Genomic DNA, 26,582 nt, shown 5'->3' with positions numbered 1-26,582 from the left:
TGTGCAGTGGCGGATTTCAAGATTTCTCTCGTGGGAGGGGAGAGAACGTCACCATCATTGCTAATAAGTCATCGAAACTCTTTGCTCATACGAAAGTATACTCTGTCCCGGGTATCTCTGGAGCAAGCGAACGAAAACAATTCTCTGAGCAATGAACACGTGAGAGGGATTGGGATTGTGTGGAGGGTGAAAGCGTTACCAGCCTTCGCAGCAGCGGCTACTGCTTTGCTCTGCCAACTAGACCCCCTTATCTGCTACGGTCTTGCTCCGGAGATAGGCTGGACAAAGTATAGATGAAAGACGAGATAGGCTGGACAAAGTATAGATGAAAGACTTATATTCCCTTACCCTTCCCTGTGAAATTTTCTGACAAAATGGTTTCCCGTTCTGTGTATTTTTTTTCTGAGTTTGCGTAGTAATATTTTTAAGTAGCTACTGCTTCAGCACAATTCATCCGAGTATCATGATTCATACGTCTTTCTCTTCCGAATAGAACAGACTTTCAAATGGTACCACGCACATGTGTGCATCAAGTATGAGGAAAGGGAAATCGGAGATAATTCGGAAAATTTCCCTCCGAAAAATCCCTTTTGGAAACTTTAGGGCCCTCTGGATCGGCCCTGGATATAGGTATCCGATTATAATCTACTTTGAAAAATGTTATAGTCTTATGTAATGCGTCCGCCAAGTTTCATTGCAATATCTTCAATAGGTATGAGGGATGAGGAAAAAAAATATTTCGCCATCCTGTTTGACAATACTATTAGATAATAGTCAGGGATAATTCGGGAAATTTCCCTCCGAAAAATCTTTTTTGGTAACTTTGGGGCCCTCTGGACCGGCCCTGGATATACAAAGGTACCCGATTATAATCTAACTTGAAAAATACTATGGTCTATACGTAATGCGTCCGTCAAGTTTCATTGCATTATCTTCAATAGGTATAGGAAAAAATATTTCGCAAATCCTGTTTGACAATACTAAAAATTTTTTTTAAAAAATCACCCTACAGTTCAAATAACGCAACACCAAGAAAAATGTACAGAAAGCAACTGACTAAACGCGGCACACAAATGAACGCATGTTTGCACTTTGCCAGCATAACACAAAAACAGTTTACTTTCCTGTGAACTTCTTCTTTGTCGGCACTAAAAATCGTGACTAAATAAAAGGTCGTTGTTTCTTCAATAGCAAAACATATCTTTCACCAACAAAAAAACGTATTATTCCGTTCAACACAGGTTACTTCAGTCAGAGATGTTCGCGGGCGTAATATTGCGCCAAACACAGAATAAGCTATAGTGACCAAGGGCGTAATATTACGCCGAACACAGGGAAGGGGTTAAATTCCAGGGTAACTAGTAAAACCGTGCATTCAACAATCAAACCAAAATCCCTGAAAGTAGTAGTTGAATTACCTGGCACTGTTGATATGTCGGACGAAGAAAGCAAGGACATTTGCATTGTTTCATTTACGTAATAATTCACACACATATATTCTCAAGGATGCGATTGACCCAGATACAGAAATATGCCAAATAAACAAACGAATGATGTGCGGTGTTATTTTTATTAGGTGTCTTTATCCTACCTCTCCCCAAGAACATACTGTATTACTTCATATTTATTTCTCCTTAAGGCACAGTGAAGCAATCATTTATTTCTTATCACCCAAAGTAAACTCCTGGTGATGACACGGGGTAATCTTTGATAACACTCCCTTCTCTCAGATTTTACTATGCTGAATAACAAAACTTGTAGGTAGAGTATAAAAACTTTACTCGCTTTTACGTTCAGTGGACATCCAGTTCAAAATTGAATCGGAACCACCATAATGTGCCTTCACCGAGAATCAAACCCTGGACTTCTTGAGTACAATGCCGAACATTACCCGCTACTCTATCGAGGAGTCTTAGAGTTGACGAGCTATATCTTTGCGGGTGCCTTGGCTACTCCGCGCAGAGTGTGAGAGAGATATGTTTATGCAGTTGCCACCTAATCGCCCTTTGGGTGGTCGACAGCAAGGACAGAACGCAAGGATAATGACGCGCAGCCGGTAGCTCTTCCCCCTTGCTACTGCGCAGCTGTGCTTGGGCAGGGTTCACCCGCAAAGATACAGCTCGTCAACTCTAGGCAGTGACGGATTAAGGTGGGTGCTATTGATGCTGCAGCATTAGGCCCATTCCTGAAATAGGCCCAGATGGAAACAGACGAGAATTTTCCGAAAGCTGAACAGTTTTCTTTTGCTATATTAACCTGAAAATAAATCTTAGAGTGAAATTTGGAGCCCCAATTTCGGACGCCTAGACACAGCGTTACTTATTATACGGCATCAGGCCCAATTCCGTCTTAATCCGGCCAGTCTCCTCGGTTATATCACAAAATTACGAAATAGTTGGATTAGGCTGGAGTTACACTATTCCTTTTGACTTGCGTAACTGAGATAACGTTATTAGCGCAAACACTTTTGAAGATATACAGGGTGGGCCATAAGTCAGTTGTCACTAGCAATCGTTAGACTTTGTTTTGCCTAGCGTAGTGGAAGTCAGTTGTGAACTTGAGTAGTGCGTATTACCCAGCATTCTTATATTGGGTAATTTGCACTACTCAAGTTCACAACTGACTTCCACTACGCTAGACAAAACAAAGTCTAACGATTGCTAGTGACAACTGACTTATGGCCCACCCTGTATAAGTAGGAGTGAGTCGATGTATCTGTATCGGAAAGCATCAGTTGGATTTTATTTACCGATAACGATCGATACTTTTCCCGACGTTTTGGTCATTCATGGGGTCCGCAAAAAAATGTCGTTCGACCTTTCACGGAGTTTGATCCTGGAAGTTACATACAATTTGAAGTTTCATTCGATTTTGTACCATTGTTTTGTGAATAACAGGTATTTTTGGGAATATTTTTAAGTAATACTCTGGTAAATTGATGCTATTATTGAAGTGCAATGGTAAAGTTAAAGTTGCCCGTGCATATAGCACCATGCCATGAAGGCACGTTTAGGGGATGTCGGTGTAGGGGCTCCACACATTCTCGATCTAGGCCATTTTGGAGGTGATGTGATCAGCATCACGCTCCTGCCGCCGCTGCCCTCAGGTATCCATTGATTTGAGGCTGGGCGAACCCCAGAGCGGCTTTATGCGGGGACAAGGCCGGACAAATTCAGACCTTCGATCACCCACTTCGGGAATTGAGCCCAGTTCCGCGTAGCACTTAGACACACTACCGACTAGACCACCGTGGCTCTACTGCAGTAGACGTTCATATTTACTATGTGCGAATTACTCACAACAATATAAATTACAATTTTACTTACGTTTTTTGCGAGTATAATACGTTTTCTTCAATTATGACGTTTCGAGAGATAACTTCTCTCTTCTTCAGGTTTCGGTGTTTTATAGGAAATTCATATAGTCATAGCTTCGTCAAAATATTTCTTCCATAGTCATCAGGATTAAGGGTTAGGTGAAATACGAGCGGGAAAAAGTATAGGAAGATCGATTATGCACTGAAAATTTACGTGCTTTAAAGCCATCGTTTACCAAAGTTAAAACCTATAATACAACACAGAAACCTGAAGAAGAGAGAATTTATCTCTCGAAACGTCATAATTGAAGAAAACGTATTATACTCGCAGAAAACGTAAGTAGAATTGTAATTTATATTGTCTACTGCAGTACTCACCCATTAATGTTAATCAATATTTTGAACACTTTTTAATTGTTACAATTTTCAGGTATTGGTGGGAATTGGTTAGGTTTGCTTTGATGTTTTAAGTCCACTTTGTGCACAGTAAGGCTAATGGGGAGTGCCTTCACCGGGTATCAAACCTGGGAATTGATTAGGGTATCGGCTCAGCTCCTGTGCACTGCACCGTATGATGTCACTGAGTGGGGGTGGAGGAGACAAGCAGCTTATCGCTTAGGTTCTTATTCTTGATATCGGTCACATTGGAGTTGGATGTGATCAGCACCATGCTCCTGTTGCCTTCATCGCCCAAAGGATGCTCCCAGATACTCCTTGATGAGAGACTGGGTTAGTTTCAGAACTGCTTATGCAAGATCATATATTGAAAGAATTCCCCCCTTGATCTCCCACCCATGGAGTCTAACACTGATTCCCAAGTGGCAGTCAGATGCCCTACTGATAAGATTTTCTAAGTTATATAAGCACCCCCTATTCCCGAACTCGACCAAGCATCCCCCTCCCCCAGCTAGGAATTCCTAGTTTGAGCACTGCACACAAATGAGTGTTTTTAGTTGAATGTGCAGCCATGGACACTTCTAGGTTGTAAGGATCCCATTGACTTCCAATGTGATCGTTACAAGTCAGAAATGTCTTGTGACTGTACATACAAAAAAACTACTTCCTCCTTGGCAGCTTACTTTTGAAAGGAGGATACGGGCCATGAGTTAAGAAGGCAATCAAATATAATCACAGCAAATTGGAATCTTATTTATGTTTGTGAAGATGTGACTGCAACAGATATGAGATATATCCCCTAAGGGCAAACTATTAATGATGATTTAACACCATTAGCTGTTGTGGGCAAGCACTCCCTGGTGTAACTTAAGTTCAAATTGAAATATGTGAAAATTATGCACCTTGAAATAATAGAGAAACTCTTACTCAAGGGAGTTTCTGTAACTAAATTTTAATCAGTGTGTGCACTCACTGGAAATTTCAGGATTTCTGGTAATTATGAGCTAATTAATGGGACTGAATTAAATGTAAATTCTGAATGATTTTTTTTCCAGACTTGAGAAAGCATGACTGCACCTGGAACTTAAATTCATTTTCTAAACATTTACAAAAATTCTGGGGTGTGTAATATAATATACAGGGTGTCATTTTAATGACCACGCTCCGAGAAAAATGTTACTGAGAAAATTTGTTTGTTTTGATGTCCTCTATACATTTCCGTGGTCCATGGGCACCATTAAGACACCCTGTATATATATATATTACAAGTGTGTGTGTCATATTTTTTAACCTTGAAGCACAATTTATGGGTTGTTTGATGAAAATTGAACAGCCTGCAATTACCAATACAAGTTTTGTCAACACCACTTGCAGGACAGTGCCTAACAGACACAGCATACCATGTGAAGTTATCAAGTCTAAATTTTTCCAATCTCGTCAACCACGAACAACTTATCCTGGACATACAATTAATTCTCAGTGCCTTCAGAATTAATTACATTTACATGAAATTTAATGTATTAATGTAACACATTCTTAGTTTTAATTATTTTATTTTCCTTTATTTTTAGGAGTGGTTCATGAAAATCCTAGAATTGGATCAGATGGAGAGTCAGAAGAAGCTTCAGGTGCATCAGATGATGTCACTTCCCCCGTTAAACTACGTCCAAAAAATAGAAGATACAGTGAGGTAAATGTAAGATCCAATTAATATTACTTTATTAAAACACAATTGATTTTATGCATGTTTGTGTGTGTGCAAGAAGTAATTGTAGTTAAATTTGAGAAAAATATTACCATTGAGGCTGCTTTACACATAACTCAGTTCTGCGTAATTGTGTTTTGTACATAAATTACTATAGGTCCCGGCAAAATATAATTTAAAAACCTGTTAAACCTTATTTGTACATAATGCATTTATACGTAATTCTGTGTTACATGTGCTAATTTTCATAAAATACATTTAATTTGTACGTAACCAAGCTACCACAATGTCACAGAAGTATACATTCTTGTTGGTACAAAAACACAAATATGAAATAGGATAGACGGGCATGGTGGTGGTCAGTTTCAAGTTGCAAGAAAGATGAGTGCAGTGTCGCAGAGAAGGCAAGGAGAGGTAGCATGAAATCGGAGGAGAAAGATTTGCTGCAGTTGTTTAGAACACAATACCAATTTTATTTTGTACATGATCACGATACGAAAGCACACATGTTAAAAAGATGCCGATAGCCAAGGTTTGCTGTGTTCCATAATAACATCAGAACAGTGGTTCCTTCAGTGAAAGCTTTCAGTTGCTACTGGTCGGCCATGGAGAACAGAAAGAGGAAAACTTACGTGCTTAACCAGAAAGTAAAATTTATACGGGAAGTGGAAGCTAATCAACATAAGATATTGAAGTGGCAAATGTAATGTACTTAAGAATCAAACTAAATTCATTAATTTATCACTTTATGACAAATAACTTGTATTATACTGCATGTTGTAACTCAAAATAGATTCAATTAAAGTATTTTAATAATGATATGACATGTTATTAAAATGCTGATTTGCAAGTAATTATCTGTTATATGTATTATTTTCTCTTCACCTTGACATACGTGTAACTCAGGTACAACTGTATTATTATTTTTCACATTTAAGTGTGGAAATGCAAAGTGAAAATTTAAGTTTCTGGTTTTGCAGATTTACAGTGATACAAATACAGAAAAGTCTTTTGAACATGAATCCCCCACCCTACCTTATAATTAATAGAAAGCAAAATAATAATTAATTCAAACTACTACTGAAATGTTACAAAATTGCTAGATCCTGGAGGTTCAGGCATTTATTTTGGTTAAAGTAGGCAGGCAAAAAGGCATATAATAGGCATTCACTTTCAAAATTGTAAATAATGAAAGGCCCCAAATTAAAATTCTATCATCAGAAATTTCATACAACCATAACATTAACAGCTGTAATTTCATAAGGCATGCAGAAGATTTATAGTTTTTATATAATGAAAACAATAACATATTTATACATTATTTATTCCTTTGAAAAACAAAAATTCCAATAATTATCTGTCCTAACCTCAAATAATAGAAACAATTTATAGAGTATAGCAATAATTGCTCTGCTCATTCCCAGGTCAGAAATCAAACCTAGAATCTTTGGTATTGAGATGTTGGTTTGACAATTCAATGTGCTTGGTCATGGGGAGAGGTACAGTGTGTTTCAAAAGTCTCTCAACTAAAACTTTGATGGCTTATAACCAGGCCTCAGATTTTTAGGTTCTAAAAAGAGTGCTCTTAGGTTTATAAAATAGGTTCTAAAAAATCTTAAAGTAGGCTAAAACAAGGTTGAAGTAGGTTCCAAAAAATATAAATTGTTCAAAATTCATGAAAAATACTGATTAGGTACAACCGTAAAAAAACAAAATTCCAATTTTTGGATACATTGGAATCTCACAGACCCTTTATGTATTGTTAATATATATTTGTGTGTGTGTGTGTGTGTGTGGTGAGAGGCAGTAATACATAAGGTTGAAATAGAGAAAATATCTGCCTGTACCATTGAATTTTTGAAAATTTCACCTTGAAAACCAGGAATTATAGTTGAATTTTGTCATGGTCCTAGAGTGACCACCCTGAATACAAAACAATTTTTTTCATGTTATCCACAGTCAAACGTAAGCTTTTTTTCTGTGAGGATTATCTAAGGTATTGAACATGATCTTTCAACAAAAACAATCAGTGGTGCAAATTTTAATGTTGAAACGTAACTTTGCAAGGCATGAATGCTACAAATCACAGAACAATCGTGCAGGTAACAGTGGTGCCAGACATTTTGCTCTGTTTAGAGAAGGGTACCAAAACTTTTTTGTTTCACGGTGCCCCTAGTGTTTCAATATCTTTCCGCGGCACACAAGTCAGAATGTAGGCTTGTCTAACACTTGCAGCGCCCAGTTAGTGTGGTTAGGTTGCTTGCCTTAAGTTAAAAATTACACATGTATTACAGTACAGAAATATTTTATGTTTAAAAGTACTAAATAAGCACATATTTGGAACAATCATATCATTGATTGAATATATTGGAACATTTCACGGTGCCCACTTTGGGAACCACTGGTTTAGAGCTTTGAAAAACATCATTAACTTGGAGGAAGAGAAATCTAAAGCAAGTTTGTTTCAAACACGTTAATCATTGACTTTTTTTCAGTACCAAAGCAAGAAAATACCCCTGTGTGAAACAAAAATCCTTAAAAACCTAAAAAAAGGTTTGATTTAGGCGCATATACCTAAAATAGGTTCTAACAAGCAAAATAGGTTATTTTAGGCACTATAAAACTTCGTCAGTTGTTGCATTTTTTAATGAAACTCTGACATAACTTATTTCTTATTTACCTGCAAAGGAAAAAATAGGTTAAAAACCTAAAATCCGAGGTCTACTTATAATATGAAAACTGTAAGAGATATTTACACTGGGTTTTCTGTATTATAAAGCAAAGCCTCTTCCGTTGAGATATATTTCAATACTTAACATTATCATTTTACTCCATACAGAAAAATCTACAGGCTGGTCCAAAAGTATGGTGACACCCGAATAAAAGTTAAATGACACGTAGGAAATGTTATAGGGCATATGACATAGGAAATGTTATAGGGCATATGACGTAGGAAATGTTATAGGGCATATGATGATGATGGGTGCCATCTTGAATTCTCATTTGAGGTACACAATATTGTAATGCAGATACTACCTCCATAGAGTCTATTTTGTTATTTGCAATTTTATATAGCGTGCTCATCAAATTTAGATTAAACCTTTCTTTAATTTTTTTGATGTTAAACTGTGATACAAGCTCAGTACGGAGTCAATTTAGGGTACACTTTGTCTTTTTTGTACTTTAAATTCCTCAAGAATTTTGACTGAATCATCTCTATTTATCTCATATTTTTTTGTCCAAAGGCTGCCATATTACTGATGCATATTCAACAAGTGAGCATACTAGGGAGACATACAAAGTTATTAATACTGATGTACTTTTCAGATCTTCCCCACATCTTTTTATGAATCCTAATTTCTTATACGCATGGTTAACGATATGATGCATATGCTCTTTAAAACATAGATTTGTATCATATGTGACACCAAGATCCATAAATTTACTGACCCTAGTTATTTGTTTTCCTCCCATCTGATACTGGAAGTTTCTTATTGTTTGAGCATTTATTATAGACATTACCTGACATTTTATCAAGATTAAGAGAAAGTCTTTATTATTTTCGTGCCATTGTAGTAAACTATTTACGTATGCCTGCAAGTCAAGGATGTCTTCGTCAGAGCAAATTGTTCTAAATATTTTTACATCGTCAGCAAATATGAGGCAACGCGATTTCATAATAATTTTTGAGAGGTCGTTAATAAAGAGTAAGAAAAGGAGAGGGCCCAAATTGGATACCTGCAGCACCCCAGAAGGCATTGGATATTCCCGAGATATGTATCTTCTATAATTGACAAATTGCTTTCGGTCCATTAGGTAAGATTTTAGCAGCACAAATAACGTTTTTAGAAATATTAAAATACGATATCTTCTGAAGTAATACAAGGTGTGTTCAAAAAAAGACCGGATTGTTGGAATAGCAACTTTACATCTTATTCATGTTTGTCCCCTTCAAAGTACTGTCCTTGGCTAGCCACACACTGCTCCCAACGTTTCTTCCAGCTTTGAAACACCTCCGGGAACGTTTCTTCCGGAATGCTCTTTAGGTCCCTCGTACATTTTTGTTTGATGTCATCAATTGTGTCAAACCAATGACCTTTCAATGTAGATTTCAATTTTGGAAAGAGGAAAAAGTCTGCCGGAGCCAAATGGAGGCTGAGGAATCACAGTCATCCTGTTTTTGGCCAAAAATTCAGTCACAAGTAGAGCGGTGTGAACCCACGCATTGTCATGATGTAGCATCCAGGTTTGGTTCTGCCAAAGCTCAGGCCTTTTCCGCATCACTGCGCGTCTTAACCTCTTCATAACCTCCACATAAAATTCCTTGTTGACTGTTTGTCCTCGGGGGACGTATTCGTAATGAACTATTCCTTGCCAATCAAAAAAGGTTGATGTGAACATTGTCTGTTGACGTGGACGGTCGCCTACTTCGAGGATCTTCATCCGTCGCCGAGTGTACCAGTCACAACACTGTGATCGGCTCATTGCTTCATCACCGAAGGCTTCCCGAAGCATTGTGAACGTCTCTGTGGCACTTTTACCGAGCTTGAAACAAAATTTAATGCACACACGTTGCTCCTGCAAGTCTTTCATTTTTCACACAGCCACAAAATGTCCCACTGACCACTGCAGACTCTGACACGTGTTGATTGCGTGCACGAACGGCTTGCACTGCGCTCCGGGCTTTGTTGCAATGTACTTCACAAAGATGCCACTAGATGGCGCAACTGTGTTCATTTGATTCCATCAAGTAGTTTGCACGTAGTGCACTCAATCCGGTCTTTTTTTGAACACACCTTGTATGTCATGATTCACCGAATCGAACGCCTTGCCCAGGTCAGCATAGAATACATCTGTCTCCTTTCGTCTAATTCATAAGCTACAAAATGTGTACATTTGGCAAGGTTTGTGATTGTCGACCTCCGCGATATAAAACCATGTTGCATGGGAGATATAGCCGGTCGTATGTTGGCCATTATCCTCTCGTACAGTATTTGTTCAAACACTTTTCAAAAAGCTGGTAGAATTGACACTGGCCTAAAGCAATTAATGTTCTTTACATTTGTCTTTTTTGGGATGGGATTAACTTTATTGATTTTCCATTTTGATGGGAAGTTGTGATGTTCCAAAATTTTATTGAATATTATACTCAATGGTTTTATTAGCGTTTCAGCACACTCCTTGACCACATAGGGAGGAATGTCCATCCCTGCTACTTTTTTGGGTTTTAACTTTTCAATTGCTTCCTCGATCTCATTCAGTTCAATACGCGATATATCAAGTTGGGAAAGCACTCCAGTTTCACACTTATCCAATTCAACTATAGAGTACTGTAAAGCATATTTGTACACTGATAGGAAATAGGTTGCAAATGCATTTACAATATCGTGCCCATTGTGTAAGATTTCATTGTTGTATTCAAAAGTATTACTACCCGAATCCCTCTTTTTATTTCTAATATAATTCCATACATCATTTACATCTATGCATTTATTATAGACATTACCTGACATTTTATCAAGATTAAGAGGCAACGCTGCTGTTACCCCTTTCTTTATCTCTTTCCTAAGATTCCTGTATTTCCCTTCATGATACTCTGCGTTGCAATTACCTTTTTTCCACTTTTTGTAATGATATAATTTTGACTTTATTTTCCTAATAATGCCACCATTGAACCACACAGGATATTTAAGTATCTTCATTAGTTTCAGTGGTACACAGTCATTCAAAATATTATAAAAAATACCATAAAACGTATTAGTCAGTGTATCAACATCCTCAATATCATATAGATTTACCCAGTTATAGTCTACTAGTTTTCGATATAAAGACTGGAAGTTCACTTTTTCGAAGTTATATTGAAAATTTTTATTTTCCGCTCGAGTTGAAACATTCTGCTCCCTGTTCCTAATCTCAATCAACAAGGGGGAGAGGGGGTGATGTGCATCCTTGGGTAGGAGAGAGCGTCTGTTTCTCTGTGCACAGAGACGTTTCGTGCATTAGATAACACGAGATCAAGTGTTCTACCCCCTAGCATTAGTGACCCAATTTAGAGTTCTTAACTCAAAGTAACCGATAAAATTTGACAGGTCCCTGACTTTTGTTGACATGGGAAGCATGGATTCTTTCCCATTAATGTCTGGAATATTAAAATCCCCCACTAGAAGCAGGCGAGAGTTAGGAGTGAGAAGTTCGTCTAATTTTTCATAAAGTTCCCTGTATACATCCGCAGATGTTTCCAGTACAAAATAGACAATACAGTGATGAACAATCTTTCACTTGCAATTTGACTAACAGTGCATCTTGTGATAAGGACAGTTTAATTTCTTTGGAGTTAAATTTCCTTTGCACTGCAAGCAAGACCCCTCCACCTCTCCATAACCCCATTTTTTCACCTATCATCAAATAGTTCACAGTTCAAAATTGAGTCAGAAAGCAACGTTTCTGTAACACCCACTATCTTATCTGATAATCGTTAATAAGAATATGTAGTAAAAAGTTTTTGGTTTTTGTTCTCAGGCCTCTAACATTTTGATAAACAAAGGTTACGACACTTTCACTTTTCCAATTAGCTGACTTACCAGGTGATGCTGATCTTCCTCGTTGACACTCCTCGAGTTTCCCTACGTTGCCTGAGGCTGCCGTTCCCTGGTTGTTTCCTTGCCTCTTGGGGGTAGTGGTGGGTGGTCACTCTCTTCTTTCCTGGACGAAGGGACACTGGATGTGGAGGGAGCACTTGATAATCATTACAAGCTGAACGGAATGTAGACGTTGTCGTTGGGTTTTGCATTCTTCCAGACTTTGCAAGGTTTACATTCCTGGAATCGGATGAACCATATGGAGCTTCTTTCACCTCGAGGTAGTCACCTTGACTTTCCTCTAAGTCCCATATTGTGTATTTTCATCCATCAATGTTCAAATACTTGTACTGTAAGTGTGCTTTACAGCCCTGCTGACATGCTTCAAAAAGGTGTTTCTTCAATCTTTGCCTCTGTTGCCACACCGCAAATGAGCAGTCTTGCTCTATGAAGATCTCCGTGCCTCTAAGCTTGCTGTTATTTTTTAGCACCTCCTCTTTATTGGTGTCCCATAGGAACTTGCAAACAATGGGACGTTGTTTTCCTGATTGGGCACTGCCCATGCGATGGGCCCTTTGGATGGAGTCTGGTGGTAGTTTTATTTGGAGAGTCCCTTCGATGATCCTTTGTATTGCCTCTGCCGATTCGTCCCAAGTTTCCCACGCTTTTTCTTCGACGCCGTGGAAGACCAAATTCTGTCTCCTGGATCTGTTCTCGAGGTCGTCTAGGTGGTCCTCGAGAGTCCTCACATAGGATTGAAGCTCTCCAACGTCGTTCTTTATTTGGTGTGCTTCTGCCTCAATCCTGTCAATCCTACCAAACCAGTCTATTCACCATGACAGATAATTGCCTCATCACGCACGTGATATCATTGGAGCTCTTTAATTGGAGCATCATTTGCTTGAGTTCCACAATGTCATTCGAAAATTCCCCATTAGCACCGGGGCCCGGGTTCTGTTCAATTCCCCCTATAATAAGTAGCGTTAGCACTAACACTCCGTTTGCCAAGTAACAACATTTATACTTAGCCACTTCGCACTTCCCTTCGGGGGCCAGAACACCAGGCCACACAGAATAGGCCAATCGCTTGGTGCCACTACATCACTGAGTTCCCCAATTCGTTCCGACTCGCTGCACATGGGAGAAAGCTGAAAACACGTCCATCACGCACCAACTCTGACTAACAGTTGTCAAAGTGCTGACCACCCCATTGAATTATCAAAGCCAGTCTCAATCCCTCATTCATTCAAAATCCTGCTTAAAGTCTGCGGTAATGCTGGCACATGCGTCAATGATGCATTTCTTAAGATGTTCCACATCCTGAATTTTCACTGAATACACTATGGCCTTGACATGTCCCCACAGGAAGAAATCTAGCAGTGAGGTCTGGGGAACGGAATGGCCACTCCAGAGCACCTTGCCGACCAATCCAAGTGTTGGGAAACTGTACATCAAGGTATTGACGAACACAATTGCTGTAATGAGGAGGAGTGCCAACATGGAAAAAAAACAAAAACAGGAAATGACCCATCCTCAGACAACAGAGATGGCAAGACATCCTCTTCCAGCATTCGACGATACTCAACCACCGTTAATGTTCCGCTAATGAAGAAAGGGCCCACAACACGAGTCCCCCACACACCATACCACACCATACTGATGTATTTCACCACCATGGTACCCCATTGGTGAAAAAACTCATCCATTGAATAGAATTGTCAGCATATTTCCCTGATCTCAATGTAATAGAGAATGCTTGTGTTGCTTTGGGGGGGGGGGGGGGGACATCTAGCTCAGTGGAACGCATAGTCATGAATGATTCATAAGCTTTGAGAAATGCTTCAAGCAGCTGGAAGTTCTGCTCCAGTAACTGCTCAATAGTCTTGTTCTTAGTATACCAAATATGTTTGTCATGCATGTATGTTAAGTAAGGACATAACACCTTGTAATTTTCCTTTAGATGTTTCTGGATAGTACATGGCTTTGTTTCTCTAGACTCGTGTGTTTCAGGTGGGTATTGCCAGTTGAATACTCTCAGGATTTCAATCACTTTGCGTCAGTGTCGGATATTCGGTAACTGTGATACATTGTTACTAAATTGCTACTGTACATTCTCATCCTTGATTAAAGGATATTTCCTTGTGTGCAACCTGTGAATTTGTTGCTCATACTTTAGTTTTGTATATGTGTGTAATTTTTTACTAAGTGGTGCATTCATTACCTATTAGATACACACCTCACAAAAGTTTGGAATATCATGAATATGTCGAGGAAATAGGGATTCACAACCTTTATTGTATCACACAATCATACAGCCTGTATAGTTTTAGTAATGCCAAAAAAACAGTGGGAAACTACTAATTGTTTCCGTGCAATAATATCCCAACTCACTTGTTCACAGTGCCTTGCTCACAGTAATGTGTATGACCTCCACGTGCATTGTGCAGTTCTCTGACACATTGAGGTATCCCTGTGATGAGTGCGTGGATGACATCCTGGGGATGAAGGTCACATTCCATCTGGGCAGTGTGAATGAGGTTCTGCAGTGTTTCTGGAAGCTTTGGATGACTACAAATGGCAGTTTTCAACATTTTCCACACATGTTCATTGCAGTTGATATCTGGTGACATAGGAGGAGGCCATTCCATGCAGTGAATATCAGCCATTCACAGGAATTTTGTTACCAGTGCTCCACAATGTGGATGTTTATTATCATCCAACACAAATCCATCATGCTGTTGGTCAAGAAATGGTTGGACAAAGGGCTGAAGGACATCCTCCACATACCTTGGGTCCATTAACCTCCCTCATATGGGTATCAGCAGTGTCCAACATCGATACATGCCTGCCCAAAACATGACTCCGCCACCGCCAAATGCATGGACTTCTGGTGGTACTCCCCCCCCCCCCCAATATTGTTTTCGTCGCCAAACTCTGTTGTCATGTATCAGGGTGCAGTGCTATCAGTGTTTCATCGGAAAACATAACATGATTCCTGTTGAGTTTTGGGTTCTCTCTGTTCTTCGGTTATTCAGGAAATGGAGTAAAGAATACGACTGAAGTTTCAACACAAACAAAAGTGTATAATTTAGGAACACAGTAACATAATCAGCACAATAACTTACATTGTGATATGAAGATACAAAGTTGCGTCGCACAGGACGGCTATATCATATTGGACATGTTTTACAGGAAGAACGCACAGACTAAACACCAACAACATTTAATAATCAGGTCTGGCGTTCGAGTTCAATCAGCATACGACACTCTCCCCCCCTTAGGTTGAAGAGACTCCCGTTTCATGCAGTTTGCCCATATCGGTCAGGCGGTCGTCTTGGTCTTCGTGATCTCCTAACCGGTTGATTGTCGCAGGCCGCATTCGGAGGTACCACTGGATCCTGATAAGCAGGCACTGGGAGATAATCTTCCTCTCCAACAAGCACTGGGTTTTTTCGGACAAGGATGTCTTTTCCGACCTTGTCGGGATACTTCTTGATCTTCGAGAGATGAACAACAATCGTGTCATTGTCCACAATCACCTTCGCCATCTTCCGGCCCATCAATTTAACAATTTCTCCGATTTTGTATTTGGATCCATGGCTGAATTGTTTCTTGCGTTGTTCAACAAGCACCTTTTCCCCCGGCATAAACGGAACGGGACTAACAGGCTGATTGTCGAAACCATTTGGTGCGTCAAAAGCGGAAATGTCCGTTCTTGGCCGAAACTTTAGCAAACGTTCTGCTGGACTACATCCGTGCACTGGAGTATTCCTTAATCTGCCTAAAAGCTCAAGAACGAACTTGTCCATCTCTCTCAACGTGATGTATGAACGATTCGAAAAGTTCTTTTGTAGTAAATTCTTCACCACCCCGACATTCCTTTCAGCTAGACCATTTGATTGAGGGGTGTACGGAGCTGAGTGAAGAAGCTTGATGTTCTTCTTTGAGCAATAAGAATTAAAGTCTGAAGATGCAAATGGTTGGCCATTGTCTGTAACATATGTTTTCGGATATCCAAAGCATGAGGAAAATTCCTCTAAGTAACCAATCATGGTGTCAAATCGCATATTCTTCACTCTCCACACAGATATCCAATGAGAGTAAGCGTCAACTAGCAACAAGAAATCCATGTCTGAGAAATGGAAGAAATCAAGATGAACACGCTCAAAAGGCTGAGATGCAATAGGCCAAGTTTCGAATGCGGTACCTGGTACATTGGGCCTGTTATTGTATCGCAAACATGTGTCACACGAAGATGTAATCCTTTCAATATCTTCATTCATCGTGTTCCAGAAGAACGATGAACGAGCTATTTCCTTCATTTTGCATGTTCCCTGGTGGAATTTGTGTAACAGAGACAGGACACTTTGTATACAAGATTCAGGTACAACTAGTCTTTCGCCCACGAAAATACATCCCTTCTGTATGTGGACATCATATCGCCTGTCGAATATTTTCCTGATAGGATGACTTTTTGTTCTCCCTATGGATTGTGGCCATCTCCTTTGAACATATTCGAAGACTTTAGAAAGCTCAGGATCACGTTGTGATTCCAGCGAAATGCGCGTCAACACCGAAGATTCAATAAGATTAAGGACAACTGGCTCAGCTGTCAACTGACATGCGAAATCATCATGATAATCATGAACTGGATCATCTGCAACACAAATTCTAGATAGAGCATCAACCAACTCAACATGCGGCGTGTAAACAGTTCTGAAGTCATATTCTTCCAATACTAACTTCCATCTGTTGATTCTGCTGATGGCTAAAGCAGGCAAGTTACTTCTAGGATCCAACAGGTGAGATAAAGGTTTCGAGTCAGTGAACGCGACAAAACGTCGTCCAATAAGATACTTGTGAAAGTATTTGACTCCACGGACTAATGCAAGTGATTCCCTTTCCAATTGAGTGTAGTTCCTTTCCGCAGCGGACAAAGTACCGGCCATACACATGATAGGCTTTAGGACTCCGTTTATCTTGTGCATTATGGCTGCTCCCGTAGCGGTAGGAGATGCATCCGACATGAGGTATAAGTCTTTATCAGGATCATATACTGTGCGTACTAAGTCCTTAGATAGCAGATCCTTGACATCCTGGAATTCCTTCTGATGAACATCTGTCCATGACCAGCGCACCCCATTCTTCAACAAATCATATAAACTGGCAACACAGTCAGCTAGGTTTGGCAGGTACGAAGCGTAATACGTGACCATACCGAGAAATGACTTCAATTCACCGACATTAGTGGGTGGCTTACATTGAATTATTTTATCAATGTTTTCTTTCAGAGGACGAATTCCCTCCTGTGAAATAGAATGTCCCAGATACTTCACATTTTGCACAAAGAACACAGACTTTTGTTCATTTATGCGGACGCCATAATCGGAGAAAAGATTCAGCACCTTTCGTGCTTTATCATAGCACTCCTCAAGAGTAACTCCTCCTACCAAAATGTCGTCTTGGAAAATGGAAACCTTGTCTACACCCATCAATATCTGCTCCATCGTGGCTTGGAAAATGGCACTGGCAGAGTTTACTCCGAAGGGAAGCTTCAACTGTCTGAATAACCTGAATTCCGTGTTGAAGACAAGGATCTTCTGAGCCTGTAGAGATAGGCGTAACGGAAGGTAAGCCCTTCGAAGGTCAAATGAAACGAACCAACTACAACCAACCATCTTGTTGAAAAGGTCCTCTATTTTAGGTAATGGATGTCCCATCTTCCTAAGTTGCAGATTTACAGTGTTCTTGTAGGACACACATAGCCTTAATTCACCGTTTTTCTTATGAACAACAACAAGAGGAGAAGCCCACGATGATGATTTGATAGGTTCAATGACTCCGTCACTAACCAACTTCTGTAATTCATCCTTGACTGATTCCTTAAGCGGGTACGGGACGTCGTAATATCTCTTGAACACTGGAGTAGCATCGTCTTTCAATGGCAAGTCTATCTCGAAGCGTTTGATCGACTTGGACATGTCACCATCAAAAGGTATAGGAATATCTTTCCTTAGATTCGTAACCAGTTCCTTTATTGCTGATGATTCAACAGTAGTTGCAACCATCCGAGGAACATGTGAAACAAAAATGTTTCGCCATTCAGGCATGAAAATGTCAATCCAAGATAAACCCATAATCGAACGATTCAATTTAGTCTTTACAACAATCATATCTAAGTTATGTTTCATTCCTTGAAATACAACTTCAACGTTAACTTTTCCTAAAACACCAAGATTATTACCATTTGCTGCTTTCAAGATGATAGGAAAATTGTGTATAGTGCAACCTCGCAATGAAGACTCAAATTGTCTACTGTCAATTAAAGTATAAACAGAACCTGTATCCACTAGGAATGGAATCTTAGAATTGTTGACTTGTAAGTCGATAAACAACGATCCCTGTGTATGCCAAACAGATTCACTTTCTTTAGTAACGAAAGTAGTGAAAATTTATGGACACTGAGCGTTAGATTGGATACCAGCGGCGCTGTAATCAACAAATTCGCTCTCAGATTTTTCTTCTTGAATATCTGCAAATTTGTGATCTATGGGAATGCACGGCACATTAAAATTTGAAAAATCAATGGATGATTCTCGGACCATATGTTTGAAATTGCTGCGATTGTTAGGTACAATGGAAGGTTTCGAATTATCTTGCATATCAATAGATCTTTCATTGATACCCGTGTTAAGCACAATGTTAGTGCCAGAAACCAATTTGCTTTTACTAGAATTGTTAAATTCTCTCTTCTTGCAGGCAGTCAAGAAATGATTTTTCTTTTTACAATATCTGCAAGTAGCCCCAAAAGCTGGGCATTTCCCGTTAGGATGAAAAGAATTACAATTACCACACGGTTTACCAGAATCATTGTTTGATTTGTTACCAATATCCCTTGAATCAGTTCTATTTGGTCTGATGTTCATTCGGAATTTGTCCTTGTACCTGTTTTGTATTTGCGAAGTGACTTCAGTTGGAGTTTCAGAATATTCCACAGCATTCTTTGAGTGACTTTGATTAATAATTCCCTCATTTAATTCTAGCTCATCGAGATACATGGCCGTATCTATTGCTTTTTTCAAGGTCAAATCAGGATCTGATAACAGTCTGTTTCTAACGCGCACACTTCTCATACCAAGAATAAATACGTCGCGACACATTGAGTCGATGAGATCACCAAAATCACATTTTGAAGCTTGTTCTTTGATTTGCACAATGAAATCCGGAATGTTCTGATTTTCTTTCTGTTTAACAAGAAAGAACTTATGCCTTTCAAGCACGAGATTTTTCTTGGGCTCATAATGGCGGATCAACATTTGTTGAATTTGGGCAAGACTGAGTTCTGATATAGATTTTGGTTGTATGAGATTATATAAATCAGCATACGTTCTGTGCCCTATTGCTGCTAATAGAATATGCTTAGCCTTTTCATCTGGAATGTCTGAACCTTTGCAGAAATGCTCGAATCTATCAAAATATTGCTTAATACTTTCCTGCTCCCTGCAGAATTCGGAAAATTGAGACAACCTCTGCATTGTATATAGAGATTCTTACCTCCAACAGACAACTTGAAGAACAATAACGAGAAATGTGTAGAATTACGAGAAGTAAGTATGTTCCAAGATCCTCGTCGCCATTGTTGAGTTTTGGGTTCTCTCTGTTCTTCGGTTATTCAGGAAATGGAGTAAAGAATACGACTGAAGTTTCAACACAAACAAAAGTGTATAATTTAGGAACACAGTAACATAATCAGCACAATAACTTACATTGTGATATGAAGATACAAAGTTGCGTCGCACAGGACGGCTATATCATATTGGACATGTTTTACAGGAAGAACGCACAGACTAAACACCAACAACATTTAATAATCAGGTCTGGCGTTCGAGTTCAATCAGCATACGACAATTCCTTCCTTGGAAACTCAACTGGGATGCCGAAGGGCCTATCTTCATGTCTCCGCCCGATGGCGAGGCTGCAGGCACACACATTGCACAGGCATGTTGAACCTTAATTGTACACTATGCAGCCGATTGCGAACTGTTCAGGTGGAGACAAGGATGTCAGATGCCCGCATCAAGTCACTTCATAATTCACAAGCATTTGCAGTTGCCTGCATGCTGTGATGTGGATATACTGGTCTTGTCATGGTGTTGTTACTGTTGATCTCCTTGAACCATTTCCACATTTTGGAGACTGCCCCTTGCGTAACCCCAACATGGCAACCTCCTCCTGTGTATGACCTTCTTTCAGTGGTTCGATCAAACTACAAAATCAACATATGCCACCGTGCCTATCACACCTTGTCTAATATAACAATATTCCAAGCTTTTTGTGAGGTGTGTATTATCTATTTTCCAAAAGGTATACTGGCATATGTTCTTGTCATTTTTGTGCGTTTTCACATTTCCTCTATTTTTAGGTAAAGGTCACACAATAGCAATCTAACTTTGAACTGTGTTTGCCATTACAGCAAGATATCAACAAACGACTGTCGCTACCAGCAGACCTTCACCTGCCTGAGTCTTTCATTGCCAAACAAAATGTTAGTCCAACAATAGATGGCCCCTTGACAAGAGCCACAAGGAGGCAATCGCTCTCGGAGATAGGTTTTGGAAGGATGGAAACTTACACCAAATTGGATAAACTTGGTCAGGTATGAATCATAGTTTTGTGTAATAACTTTTTAAGAACTCTATGAAACAACTCTATAAATTCTGTATCTTTTTTATCATCATTAAAAGTGCTACAAGTATTTAGTATTTCACATTGTTCTCTAATCGCAACAATGAGGATGAGGGGACACTTACAAACAATATGCATGCCAAGACTCAAACCAATAAACTTTGGTGACAAGATCAAGTCAACCACTTAACAAGCTCATCAGCCATGGAGCTGGTTGTTATTTCTGATTTGCACATATATTGTGTGTGCATATTTTCAAGGATGATGATATGATTATTGTATCTTAATCATATCTTGTATTCATAAATGAGAGCCTCGGTGGTCTAGTCGGTAGGGCATCTGACTGCCACATGGGAGACCCGGGTTTGATTCCTGGGGTGGGTGATCTAAGGTCGGAATTTTTCTGACCTTGTCCCTGCATAAAGCAACTGTGGGGCTCACCCAGCCTCAAATCAGTGGGTACTGGGAGCATACCTTGTGGGGGAGGGCAGTAAAGGCAGCCAGAGCATGGTGCTGATCACATCACCTCCAAAATGGCAGAGATCAAGAATGTGTGGCACCCTACCCCCAGGTCCCCTAAATGCACCTTCATGGCCTGGTGCTGTATGCACGGGGAACTTTACCAGAAATGAGAAGCCCACATGACTATGCTCAGGAATAATATGGTTGACTTTTAGCCATAGTACTTATTGCTCTGCAGATGCAGTTAGTGGCAAGAATTCGGTAAACAGGCCAGTTGAAGGCCTAGCCAGGCTTTCATTTAGCATTGAATTAAATAGACTTCATCTTCTACACTTAGCTTTCACCCCTCCCTCACCTCCCACTCGGCCTTCACAACTTGCAAGGAATTCTCAACTTTATTAGCAGAATTTTTTTTATTTTTGTGAACTTTGTTAATTTTGACTATGGTTGAGCATTTTGAACTATAATTCTCTGATGGATTCATGTTGATATTGTTATTTGAGTGTTGAAGGAATTACATGATATGATCATTCAGAATAGTTACGTAACCAGCACATTGTTTACAAATATTCATGTAAATGCTTTTGCTACATGAACTTGACTCATAAGATGTTCAGTTGACAGAATGTACAGATCTGTTTCTTTATATAATGCTACTATCATCTCCACCACACAGTAACAATGTCAAAAATTAACATAACAGCACACACATACATTACGATACACTTTTGTGGACTGCGTGACAATATCCTTATGTGTAAGTGGTACCTGGAAATGTTTGAAGGCTACAAATTCTTGCCCCCCCCCCCTTTCCCACCACACCATATCACTGCCACCAACTTGAAGGTATAAAATTAATATGAGAATTGATGTATGTATAGTAAGATTTGAAGCTTCCTGGCGACGAATGATGAATAGATTCTCTCGGGCTATCAACCAGGTGAGTTGTGGAAAATATTCCAAGTTTTCGAGAGCTAACGTCACTTCAACCCTGAAGATGATGTATGTATGTATGTTTCACGGAACCAATTATCTTTAAAGTTAATGTCTTACTACTTAATGCAATGTTCAGTTACAAAAAATAGTCTTCCTTGTGTGCACAATATTGTTGATAACAGATTATGTACATATTTACAGGGCACTTACGCAACCGTATTTAAAGGAAAGTCACGACTAACTGATAATTTAGTAGCTTTAAAAGAAATTCGCCTAGAGCATGAAGAAGGTGCACCTTGTACTGCAATTAGAGAAGTCTCGTTACTAAAGGAACTGAGGCATGCCAATATAGGTAAGTTTTGAAATTTAAGGCAATATTTTCTTATGTTCTCATGAACTTATAGTAACATATCCTTATAATAGAGTTTGCAACCTGAATGCTGGCAACCCAACACAACATTTGATTGCATTTGTGATGTCATTTCCTGTCGTGAAGCAACGCATGCCAGGGTTGCTACAAACACACACAATCTGTGAAAAATGACAGCTACAACCAGCCACGTTATGTACCATCATAACATTCCCTGCTCGGTAACAAATAAAGTACCTGGCAGAACTTGTCAGGACTTGCTCCTACAATTATGTTGATTAAAGAGTTACACAGGAAACGGCTAGGACGTTTACCTTTAGCGAGGTAAGCGAAGGTCGAGAGATAGAACAAAACCAGGTGAAGCAGGGAGAACGAGGTCTTTTGTTGGAAGTCCTCTGAAGGTGCAACAGCTGGGGCTATATATAGATTTTTTCGTTTACCGAGCAGGGTAAGTTACCTTCCCTAACCTGCCATTCTCATTGCTCAGTCAGAAGTGTTTAAATCCAAAACATGAGTTTTACATTAATTACTAAATGCTAAGCTAGGTATTCACACCTGGCCCTTTTAGGGGCTGTCTTTACCATCAAGTGTTACAATTGGTGGGGGTTAGTTACATCCCCTGGTTCGATTCCCACGTTCTACAGGGTGGAACGCTATGCCATAAAACAAAGTGAGAAAATGAGTTCTGTAACCCAACAGGAAGTAAACCAACAATACAAGAAATGGTACAAAAATAACATATTCAATAAAGAGTGGTAATATCGAATTTTGTCTCTGCCTTCATGTTAAATTTTTGCAAATCTCGTTGCCAAGTTGGCATCTACAGTTTAGTCTATCCACTTCGTCCTTCTGATACTGGTTGTCAGTGACACACTGAACGGTTTACAAAATAGAAATAAAAGAATGTAGAATTCCAAAGGTAAATAACATGTAATGTAATGTATATTCATGGCATTATGGGGCAAGGGACAAAAATTGTTTTAAATAAGGTTATATAAGTAGTAGGAAAACAAGCTCTCCGATGACTGCAACATTCCTGTGTTTATCTATGCACCGAATGCACATGCAACTGTGAATATGACAGTATGTTTCTTACTGTGGTTGTACAGTGGATTCCATGAGTATTACCATGCAAGTTGTCCATGACTATTTTCATTAATTTTTCTCTCGCATCCTGTGTGTTTTTCAGCGATGTATTTTTGTGTATGCTGGTGCAGAAGTTGTCAATAGCTTGTTTTAAGTTTTCTTTTAATTCTTGAAACTCTTATTGGGTCAAAAAAAATGCATGAACATGGTGATGCACAATTTGTACAGTAATACTCATGGATCCCACTGTATGTGTTTTAGTCATAATGTAACAACGTGAACCTTGGATACTCAGCACCACAATACCACAATGCATGTATCAGGACAAATGGATAATCAAACCTGTAGATATCAACCTTGCAATGAGATTTGCAAATATTTGACTTGTGGCTGGGTGTAAACAGCCAGATGTTAAATTGTAAGTCCAATAAAATTTGTTGTTCTTGATGATGATTATATTTGACATGTAGGCTGAGAGACAAAATCCAATATTACCACTTCATTTTGAATACATTGTTTTTCTACCATTTTTCGTATCATTGGTTCACTTCCCCCTTCCGCTGGGATGACTGTTGTTCTCTGGCAGGTAGGTTGTGCTACCCTAGATCTTCAGTCTACTGTATGCATTCCTATTTTCATTTTTGCAGCTCATAATGTAGTTGGTAGTCTGTCATTTTTCACAAAATTTGTGTGTTCCTTGCAACGCTGCCATGTACTCCAGTATTGTTTCGTGGCAGGAAATGATGTCACAGATGCAATCAAATGTTATGTTAGGTTGCCAGCATTCAGGTGGCAAAACTGGCTTTTTTGAACGACTGTAGTGCTGAAACAATGCACCAACGAGAAAGATGTTACCTGTATGCTATTCTGTGGTCTGTGGGCACCATTAAAACGACACCCTGTATAACTTTGTTACTATTAAAATTTAGAAAGCTCTTATTGATTTTTATCAATGTAACACCTTGTATCTAAATATATCTGTTTGGCAGTTACGCGGATTGATTGAGTTGGTGTTTAAGTCCACTTTATGCACAATAAGGCTAATTGTGACTGGACCTACAGTTTAAAGTGGGATCCAAACAACTATGACTAGGTATCGAACCCAGGACATCTTGATTACAAGGCAGTGACACTACCACTGCACCATCTCTGAGGCACTGCGGTTACGCAAAGATATACAGGGTGTATCATAAGTGATGTTCATAAATGAAACCAGAGATACATTGCGTCAAACCTAGACGAAAGTTCCTCTTCCACTTTTCCTAGAGATGCTTAGTGTCGGAGCTAGACACCACCAAAAGTGTGGAAAAGTACAGTTCACACCTCTGTAGGACGAGTACTATGGCAGTTAGAAAGGCAGTTCCAAATAAATCATAAAGGAATCTTATGCGCTCTACCAGAAACACACTATGGGAGATCTGTGGGACTTATGCGAAAGGTACTCCCAATAGGAAATGGGGTTCCCCGTAGAAAGAATACATGAAAGGGGTATCTGAGGAAGCAGGTGGACGTCAATTACATGATATCCAGATACCATTCACAATTACGGAAACACGATGGATGAAACTGGGATAATTTTAGCATGGTTGCATTGCCAGAAGGGCAATGGCATAGCAACACAGACAGTAAATGCAAGCAAAATGCTCGTTGGCTGACGAATATCTTGGAAAACATTGTGTTTGAATGGGACCTCACATGGGAAACAGTTTCAAGGAAGGTATTAAGAAAAAATACCCTGAACATGTATGATACTTTACTTTACAGGTAGAACACTGTACAAGAAGTTACAGCAAGTGCTCAAAATTACTTCCATTCATTTCCACACAACAGCGCAACTGTCGGTTGCTCTTTCCAATATCCCCGGTGTATTTCGTATTTGTGCACATGCATCAATCACACGATCCTCTAACTCTGCAACATTATCGACAGGATAGCTGTACACCATGCTTTTCATGTGACCCCAAATACAAAAATTCAATGGATTTAAATCAGGTGACTGTGGTGGCCACAATACAGGCCCTCCACGACCTATCCAGTGCCGACCATAGCATCGTGTAAGGTCCCGCCGCACAGGTAAAGCAAAATGTTCTGGTGCACCATCGTGCATGAACCACATACACAACTGCTGGTGAAGGGGAACATCTTCCAGGAGGCGTGGAAGATGATTACGTAGGAACTGAAGGTACCCACGAACATTGAGTTTAGTTGGCAGGATGTGAGGTTCCAATATGAAATCACCTACTACACCCATCCACACATTCAAGGTGAAACATTGCTGATGTCATGACTCAAACATTTCATGGGGATTTTCGTCACACCACACGTGAGTATTATGAAAGTTCACAATTCCGTCACAAGTGAATCCAGCTTCGTCTGTGAACAAAATGTCCCCTATAAAGCGTGGGTGCAATGCAAGTTTTTGCAGCATCCACTCACAAAACATAACCCTGGCCCCAAAATCCATTGCTTGGAGACCTTGTACGCGTTGGAGATGGTACGGGTAGAGCAACTGGTGGTGTAAATTGACCCACACACTGCTGTGAGATACACCTCGCTCCTGTGCCGCGATCCTCCTAGTTGACATCCCAGGTGCTTCTTCAACGAGTTGTAAAATGCTTTCCTCTTCTTCCACTGTGATATGTGTTGGCTTACCACTTCTTTCTTTATACTCAAAACTTCCGTCTTCTCGGAGGCGTTGGTGTAATCTTATGAACACACGACGATCAGGGTGCCATCAGCACGGAAAAGCTTCCTGGTACAGGTGTGCAGCCTCCACTGCATTGCCGTCTGTTTTGCCGTAGAAGAAATTCATGTCTGCATATTCCTCATTAGTGTACACACATTCATTTGAACCGCGAAGTACATACACTTCACTGACAGACACTGTTGTACGTATTCCATATCGAACACACACACTTAATGAACTATGTCTCAATGTGCCTTCTAGCCTTGACGCATGTCACGCTGCTCCCTGATGGTAAGGATAGGAACTATGTAAATTACGTATTATGTAATACTAGTAGAACACATCATACCTTTTACGTGATT

The 26,582-nt window shown here is 39.6% G+C and overlaps 1 protein-coding gene across 1 annotated transcript in view; it reads left to right on the top strand.

Moving 5' to 3' along the window:
* Positions 1 to 26,582, top strand: part of LOC145983758 (cyclin-dependent kinase 17-like) — a 147,236-nt gene that overhangs the window by 102,939 nt on the left and 17,715 nt on the right. Inside the window, exons 4-6 of the mRNA XM_083116807.1 lie at positions 5,284 to 5,402; positions 20,469 to 20,651; positions 22,280 to 22,430. Of these exons, the coding sequence (XP_082972933.1) occupies positions 5,284 to 5,402; positions 20,469 to 20,651; positions 22,280 to 22,430 (453 nt within the window). The remainder of the gene's footprint in view (positions 1 to 5,283; positions 5,403 to 20,468; positions 20,652 to 22,279; positions 22,431 to 26,582) is intronic.

Source organism: Lepisma saccharinum, chromosome 2 (genome assembly GCF_977018435.1).
Source record: "Lepisma saccharinum chromosome 2, izLepSacc3.1, whole genome shotgun sequence".
Classification (NCBI taxonomy): Eukaryota; Metazoa; Arthropoda; class Insecta; order Zygentoma; family Lepismatidae; genus Lepisma; species Lepisma saccharinum.
Note: the sequence above shows the minus strand (reverse complement) of the source record. Positions and strands in the feature narration are given on the sequence as shown.